The 8,502-nt window shown below is 41.6% G+C and overlaps 1 protein-coding gene across 2 annotated transcripts in view; it reads left to right on the forward strand.

Moving 5' to 3' along the window:
- Positions 1 to 8,502, forward strand: part of Pom121c (POM121 transmembrane nucleoporin C) — a 23,170-nt gene that overhangs the window by 4,047 nt on the left and 10,621 nt on the right. Inside the window, exons 1-5 of one of the 2 annotated variants that reach the window (XM_010618997.2) lie at positions 11 to 75; positions 1,107 to 1,322; positions 1,833 to 1,991; positions 3,898 to 3,978; positions 5,576 to 5,747. In XM_010618997.2, coding sequence (XP_010617299.1) covers positions 1,258 to 1,322; positions 1,833 to 1,991; positions 3,898 to 3,978; positions 5,576 to 5,747 — 477 coding nt within the window. In that variant the 5' untranslated portion in view covers positions 11 to 75; positions 1,107 to 1,257. Of the gene's footprint in view, positions 1 to 10; positions 76 to 1,106; positions 1,323 to 1,832; positions 1,992 to 3,897; positions 3,979 to 5,575; positions 5,748 to 8,502 lie in introns of those variants that run through there. The other variant, XM_010618996.3, reaches the window with a different exon arrangement.

Genomic DNA, 8,502 nt, shown 5'->3' on the forward strand with positions numbered 1-8,502 from the left:
CGGCCGGCGAGTTCACCACATCTACCCCTCCCTCCCCACCCCTCTCCACCGACCCTCCCGGGGGCCTTCCCATCGGTAAGACACGCCGATCTTCCCAGAGATCCCTGCCGGTAGACTGGCTGAAGATTTAACTTCTAAATCTAGTTTTCTTCTTCCTGGAGTCCAAAGTGAATTCTCTGTGGTTTTGACCTCTTTAAGGAAATCTTGGTGTAGGTCAGGCGTCACATGCCCTCCTGTAGTTCTTTGATTGAGACCTATTGCCAAAACCCTACCTTCCAGTTTTGTTTTGTTTTGAGTAAGGTCTCGATTTGTATGTAGTCCAGGCAGCCCTTAAACTCGCTGAAGTGGCTAAGTTGGGCTCAGATTTATGATCCTTCTGCTTCAGCCTCACAAGTGCAGGGTTACAGGCGGGAGCCCCTACACAGTGTTCTCCAGTTCTTAGAAGTACCTGATAGTGCACTCTACATTTAGCAGAATACTTTACTAAAGTATCTCACCTTCTGGTGAAAATGTCTTTTCTAGTTTAGTCGTATAGTATTTTTTTCTACATTTTTGTCTTTGGACCAGTAAAAGAAATTGTATCAATGGAGCTCAGACAGGTGTGCCAAGAGATACATCTTTGATTGAAGAAAAACTCAGAGCTGATCAAGTTAGACACATTTTCATTTAGTCCCAAGAGCTGAATGATACAAGAGAATATAAAAAGCTGCTGAAAATGTTGGGCTCTTGATTCATATATTTAGTTAAGAAAATGAACTAGGGTTGAAGTTATTTGACTTTAAATGTATATTATGATTAGTACAAACAACTGAAAAATTACTGAAAAATCCCTCTCAGCACACATCATCATCTCTGTTTTTCCCACAGTACTTCTGTGACCAAGGTTTGCGATTTCCCTGTGAAATCATTGAAGTCTGTGGTACAGACAGCTGTTAAGCAGCTGCCACTTTCTGCCCTTAGATGGAATAGGGGAAAGTTGTCATAAAGCTACTGTGTTCTGTTTTGCTTAGGAAGAGATTTAAGCTTGCTGGTTCTTTAGCCATTTACATTTTCTGACATTCTTTTAAGTTTCTTTGGTTCGGTGATGTGTCTCTCTTTCTCTGTAGGGATTATGGGACCTTATCCAGTCGGTTCGTAATAACGCCTCGAAGACATTATCCAATCCAACAAGCCCAGTATTCCTTTCCGGGGGTCCTGCCCACAGTGTGCTGGAATGGTTGTCATAAGAAGCCCGTGCTGTCTATTCGTAACTCAAGGATGGTGTGTAGCCCGGTGACTGTGAGGATTGCACCTCCAGACAGCAAACCACCTCGTGCTCCAATGTGAGTATTATTGGAAGAGTCCTCCCTCTTTGTGTCTATTCTTCTACGTGCCTCTCTCTGACAGAATAGCTATGCGTAAGAAAAGAAGCAGCTGCTTATTTGAGAATTCCCAAATTCTAATGAAACCTTAATTTTTTTTTTTTTTTTTTTTTTTTGGCCCTTGACATTGGCTTTCATTGCTAATGATAATTTCTGTGAGTGTATAAATGGTATTTTTGCTCATTTGTTGACTTCTGGTGACTTAACTCTGTGCTGGTGTGGCCTGGTAATTGATTTAACTCACTGTTAAAATTCTGTCTTTCGAGGGTTTTGTTTCGTTTTGTTTTTGTTTGTTTGTTTTGTTTTTTGTTTTTTGAAACGGTCTCACTATGTAGTTGAGACTGACCTGGAACTCACTATGTAGCCCATGCTGGTCTCAAACTCACAGCGATCCTCCTGCCTCAGCCTCCCGAGTGCTGGGATTACAGGCGTGCGCCACCACGCCCAGCAAAATGTGGTCTTTCATTACAGGTCTGAGCAAATAATCAACTCAACACTGTCCTCACCATCAAGTGATACCCCAGACCCATGTGCAAAGGAGACTGTACTGAACGCCCTCAAAGAGAGGAGGAAAAGGACAGTGGAGGAAGAAGACCAAGTATTTGTTGATGCCCAGGAAAATAAAAGAAGGTAACAAAGGCTCAGCAAAAAACTAAAAGCCTCCTATGTAGACTATTAAGAATTTATTAAAATGTATGTCATTCCCGAAAAGGTAAGTCAGCCGACTCCAGTTTGTGAGCCTTCTTCTTTGGCTTTCATGGAGGAGACTGATAGTAAGGACTTGAATGCTAATCATTTCCTAAGGCCTAGTTCAGGTACATTTTATAATGTTCATTTTCCATAAATAGAGATGTTGTTAGTCATGTTGACTTCCTGCTTTGATCCAAATGTGTTAAGGTTTATCTTCTAGAATGAATGTTTAAGCCAGGCGTTGTGGCACACGCCTGTAATGCCAGCACTCGGGAGGTTGAGGCAGGAGGATCACTGTGAGTTCGAGACCAGCCTGGGCTACATAGTGAGTTCCAGGTCAGTCTCAACTACATAGTGAGACCTTGTCTCCAAAAAAAAATGAATGCTTAGAGTCTTCCCCTCACGATTTTGTGTTCAATTATTTGGACAACCAGCAGTCATTACTCTGTTGAAGGAAATGAGTGTCATGGCAGAGGGAAAACTAGAGTATAGTAGGTTTATCTGGTGAGAGTAAAATCACTGTCCTTTAGGTTATATGATAACAACGAAAACAGAATAAAAAGTTTCCTGAGAATAGAGAGGAGGTTGAAGATGCAGTTAGGAAATGACCATTTTTTGGAGTTCCAAGGGAGTCAGTTAAGGATTCTACTACTGGATGTTTTTTGTGTTTTTTGACAAGGACTGAGCCCAGGGCCTGATGCATGCTAGGAAAAATACCACTAAGCTACATCTCCAATCCTCCACTTATTTTTTAGTTCATCAAATATTAATTAAGTGCCCCCTAAGACTCTGTTCCAGGTGGATGGGGCAGTGGACAAGACAATCCCTGCCCTGTGGTGGACTCTTTTAAGGGAGACAGGCAATTTTTTTAAATGACAAAATAAGGTAATTACAGATTGCAAATGTATAGATACAAAGTAGTAATAGAGGATAATGAAAAGATGACTTCCTTCTAAAAGTGGTCAAGGAAGAGCTCTCCAAGAAGACAAGTGAACCCCATAACTGAAAGATATAACCTTCATCTCCACTACGTAGACAAGATTGTTTATATCTGAAGTTTCAAAGTTGACCATCTTTGATACTGTAGATGACAGAATTAAATGAGGGAAGGGCTGGGGATTTAGCTCAGTGGTTCTGCCACCTGTCTCAAAAGCGCAAGGTCCCGAGTTCAATCCTTGGTACCAAAAAAAAAATAATAATAAATAAAATAAAATAAATGAGGGAAATGCCCATAAATGCCTGTATATTTATGTAATGTAGAAAAATCAGGTAATAGTAACTAAAGATAGGGCTTGCGGTTGTCGCAAGTGAATAGCTCATGCTAATGTCAACCAGGTAAGCAGAAGTGGCAGGCGGTAGGGAGGAAATGATAGTCTTATGGTCCGCATAGGTTTCTCATGTTCCCCAAGGTGATACTTTTTCTCTACCCCTTTGCACTTACAACTAAGGATTCAATGGTAGCTCCCATAATTGTAATAAGCAGTGAACCACAAAAATGATCTTCCTTGTGATATGTATAGTTTTCCTAACGGACTTGGCATATTACCCTCTGGAGCACTGTGAGGTGTGTGGATTGGTCCCTGATTTTTTTTTTTTAAATTTGAGAGGTGTTAATTTTATGATTATAATACTCTTACATGAAGTTAGCAAGTGAGAAAATTGATACGTTTGAAAGGTCTTGAAATATTTTCTTATTGTCCTTTTTACCAGGGCAGTCTTAGATTAGATTTGCCTTTTGGAAGTTTAGGGATTTGAGACATAGAGATGGTATAGATCTCCGAAGTAGAAGAATGTGCTTTAAGCAGGGGAAGTTGTTATTTCATTGAGAAGGTTTTGATTTATCTAGGCGCCATGATAGCAGTGGGAGCGGACATTCGGCATTTGAACCCCTGGTGGCCAATGGAGTTCCTGCTTCTTTCGTGCCTAAGTAAGTGTGTGCGAATCCATTTGGGTGAAATAGCAACTGTTAGGGAGAGGGATATGATCACAGCTGTTGCCCTGTAGCTTTTCCTCTTTGCTTTTTTCATTGCTTAATTGATTCAGGGTCACAACTTTGAAATCAGAGAGCAGTGTCTTAAGTAACTTGCCACAATTAACTATCTAGTTCCTTTTCACATTTTTTGCATTAATATGAATGAAATACCCTAAGGCAGGCTAAGAGTGTTTGTAAATGTATTTGATACCCAGGTATGGTATATAAACAGAATTGCAGGGCTTATGCAGTAGATAAAATGCAACTTGAAAAATTTAGTATGAACAATAAATGTTAAATTTGTACATTTGTGTTTAAAACACATTGGAGGAAGAACTGAAGAGTAGGGAAAGTGGCTCAGGGCTACGTGTGAAAACACTTAGGGTAGCATATGTTTCCCCTGAGTCAGCAGTATGGTATGGCTGCCAGAAAAGCCACAGTGCTCCTAGTCTGTGTTGTCAGAAGAAGACAGACTAGAGAGCCAGTAGTGGTCATCCTGCTTTCTGGAGTTCTGCTCACACTGTCCTAGAGTGTTGGAGTCCATTCGTTGTGTCGCAGTACGGGGGCGGTTGCCACAAACCACCAAGATGTTCAAGGGACGAGGAGCCTGGTGTGTGAGGAGGGCTTGAAGGTGCAGGACTGCCCCAGGGAAGAGTCTCAAGGGAAGTATGGAAAGGAATGTTGATGGTCCTCCAGAAAGAAGCAAAGGGACAGTCGTATGAGCCAGGCTAACCTGCTTGATTGGCTCCAAATAAGATCCTGGGTGAAAGCTGAGGAAATAGATCTTAACATAGTGGAAACTTGGAGAATGAATTGACTGTATTGTAGTAGGAAGGATATATGGGGAATTAGTTTCTGTTGGAGGTTTCAAAACATTGGTTGCTTCCTCTTAACTCTTAGTTTTTTAAAAACAACTTATTACGGTATAACTAATAAACAATAAACTACCTGTTTAAAGCACAGACTCTGTTAAGTTTTACCATGTATGGCCCTATGAAGCCGCAAGATACTGAACATACCAATGCATTATCAAAGGTTCTCTTCTCCCTCCAGGTGTCCACTGGTCTGCTCGCTGTCACTGTAGATTAGGGTACATTTTCTAGACTCTATTATGTTTGGAGTCACATTTAAGAATCTGGCTCTCCCCACTGACTTTCTCAATTAATTTAGCCAGATTGTTAGTGCAAATTCAGAGCATTATTCTCTTCTCTTACAATTCACTAAGAAAGGCATCATAACTTTTGAAAATGACATCTTCAAGAACACTGTCTTCACCAAAATGTGTTATAGATACTGTGAAATAGGAAGAAAATGTTCAAAGGGGGAGGGAAAGGAAGGGAAAGAAAAAAATGGAAACAAAACTTCTATGTATAAGGACAGGAAGAGGGGTTGAAGGTAGGAGAGGAAAAGAGGAAAAAAAAGCAAGATTTATCATGTACAGATACAAATTCTCTATGATAAGTGTTACCATCATATATCTAAAATGTACCAATAAATTAAAAAAAGAAAACAATTGTCTTCAGTAACGCATCAGACTTTCCCCTTTTGTTAGGCCTGGCACCTTGAAGCGAGGTCTTACTTCCCAGAGTTCAGATGACCACTTGAATAAACGCTCACGCACCTCTTCTGTGAGCTCCCTGACAAGCACGTGCACAGGGGGTATCCTCAGCTCCAGCCGCAACGCCATCACCAGCTCTTACAGCTCCAGCCGAGGCCTTGCACAGGTACAGCAGCAGCTCTGCTGCAGGGCACAGGTTCCTGGCAGCATGAACTGGTGAGCAAGGGAATACTGACCACCTTCTGTCTGGTGCTAGGATCATCTTGGCTGACAGAACACACAAAGCCTTAAATAAATAAAATAAAATGTTGACCAATAGAACTGAATAGGAAGCTCAGAAGGTAAGCCTGATAGAAGTTCAGTGATACCTTGGCTTATGAACTAAATTTGTTTTACACTTTTGGGGACAATGGCTGTGTTTGTGTTTGTGTTGGTGTTGGGAAGATGACTGTGGTTGTGTCTGTCACCCGATGTGGAGTTTGTGAATAGAAGCAAAATTTTGCCAAATGCTTCTGTATGTGAACCGAATTGTCTGGAAACAGAAGCATGCATTCGTGAACCAAGGTATTACTGTAGCATTATTATTGCAGATAAATGGACAAAGGAAGAACAATTGAATAAATGGCATTAACTTAATTGAAAAGGTTGAGTCTGGGTAGCATTGGGCCATAAAGGGAGATTTAGCCTATAAGCAGGTAGGCTTTAGTGCAAAATTTTAACAAGTCATAACTCAAGGTGGCCATGATAGCATATGCGTATAATTCCAGCACTTGGGAAGCTGAGTCAGGAGGATCTTGAATTCTAGGCCTGCCTGGACTAAGTGACACCCTTTCTCAAAAAGAAGTTGTAATTCTTGTTTAGAAAGGAGATTATAGTATAGTGTAGGGAAGACAGAAGGCTGCTGCCAGAAAGCTTGGGTGCAGATCTTGCCTCTCATAGTAACTATAGGGTCTTGCATGGATAAATCATTTAAATTATTTTTCCTCCTCTTTGAAGGATTGTTGTGGTCACTGAAGCTAATGTTTTAAAATCACCACTTCCGGTTCCTGGCGGTAGTGGGTACTCTGTACTGTAGCTAGAAAAAAAAGATGGTGGCTGCATGGAGAAGGATTTGGAGGGAAGAGCATTTTCAGACAAGTTCACCGGTCTGGCAGGCCCTGGCAGTGACACACGTGGGGGCTGGGCCCGAGCCTCTGTGCCTGTGGAGTGAGACAGCGAGGGCCCTGTAGCCGCCTTTGCTCTGACACAAGGCCCTGCGCTAAGCACTCTCCATGCATTTCCTCAGACTCCATAGAAGCCCTACTCAGTACATGCTAATCCCTAGTTTTTAAATCTTTTTATTACATAAGGCTTCACGTGTTTGTAAAAATGAAGAAAATAGCATCATGAATCTCCATGTAGCTTCAATAGTTACCAGTGTTTTCTTAATCTTGTTCCGTCAGTTCCCCCAATTTGCTTGTGCTGTTATGTTTTAAAGCAAATTGCAAACATGTCATTTCATCTGTAAGTACCATGTTATATTTTAACTTAAAAACTTCTTAACATTAATCATAATGCCATTATCCCTCTTAAGCAGTAACTCATTTAATTGTAGTTAATACTACTCTAGTCGAATTCCTGTTATTACTCAAAATTACCTTATTACAGTTACTTTGAACTGGGGACCAAAATTCAGTTCACGTTTGTCTCTTCTACTTCTCTTTCTTCGTGGAGGTGAAAGAAATCATTTTCTTCTGTAGAATTTCCCATTCTAAACAGTTGATATCGTGTACATGCACTCTGCTGTTTCCTGTGTAAGTGAACAGTTGGACCCTCATGCTTGCTTGGGTTCAAGTTCACTTCTTTGGGTGATGCTGTTCATAGGTGATGCTGTGTTTTCCTGTTATGTCCAGCAGGGGTGGTGCTGTGGGGTAGGGGTCCCCTCTAGTGACTTTTCGCCTCTCTCAGGGTCTTTACTCTCACTCTGGTGAAGAACAAAGTGGGGCTATTAATGAACAATGGGGAGTCAATACTGATACAGTGCGAAGTGAAAGTTTATTTAAAGTATTGCAAATGCAGAGAGCAGAAGAACTATCTTAGCATGGTGGGCTGCAAGAGTTGCATTTGAGGTGTACGTCATCCTTCCAGGGTAAGCTGTCTTCTGAAAATTACTGTTTTACTGATCGGTGTGGTCTGGGCTGATCAGGGTCTTGACCTTTGTTTCTGTGAAGGTGACAAGGTCAGCACACAGTAAATGTGAGTAGCACTTTCACACGGATACAGTTGGGGACATTTTCTCAAGAACGTGGTATGCAAATAAGCATGATGATTTTTAATGTTAGTCGTCAGGTTTTGCCCTGTATTTTTTTGTCCCTCTAATCTGCCCCTACCAGAGGCAAATGAGTGTTGATCGCTGGTTCAGTGTTGTCAGTGCAATCTGTTCAGTTTTCTGGTGGGCTCTTTATCTGCTGCTTCTGGCAGCCAGATAGCAGCTTTACCTGGGTACACTGCTGTGGGATACGGCATGGTGATGTTCAAATCCTTCCTTCCCTCTGCTTGTGAACTGAAATGTATGTGCAGGAACGCATCCTTCCTGCAGAAACAGTAGGAAAATGAGAGGATGTTGATGTTGATCATGCCAGGGTAGCCAGTAGGGTTTTCACTGGTGCTGTTGATTATCTTCATGAATTTCTGAAGGTTTGTAAGTAATTTCACATTTCTCAATTTTGTTTTGGTGATTTCGAAGATTGAACACAAAGCCTTTGCCCTGAGCTACATCCCCATTGCTTTTTTATTTTTAATGGGACAGGGTCTCACTAAGTTTCCTAGGCTGGGCTCGAACCCTGTGATCCTCCTGCCTTAGCCTCCCAGAGTGTTGGGATTACAGGTGTGTGCCACAATGCCCAGCTCCTTTGTGTGTGTGGGGGGGGGGGGACTGGGGA

The sequence above is a fragment of the Fukomys damarensis genome, unplaced genomic scaffold, assembly GCF_012274545.1.
Source record: "Fukomys damarensis isolate Sample0158 unplaced genomic scaffold, DMR_v1.0_HiC HiC_scaffold_17, whole genome shotgun sequence".
Lineage (NCBI taxonomy): Eukaryota > Metazoa > Chordata > Mammalia > Rodentia > Bathyergidae > Fukomys > Fukomys damarensis.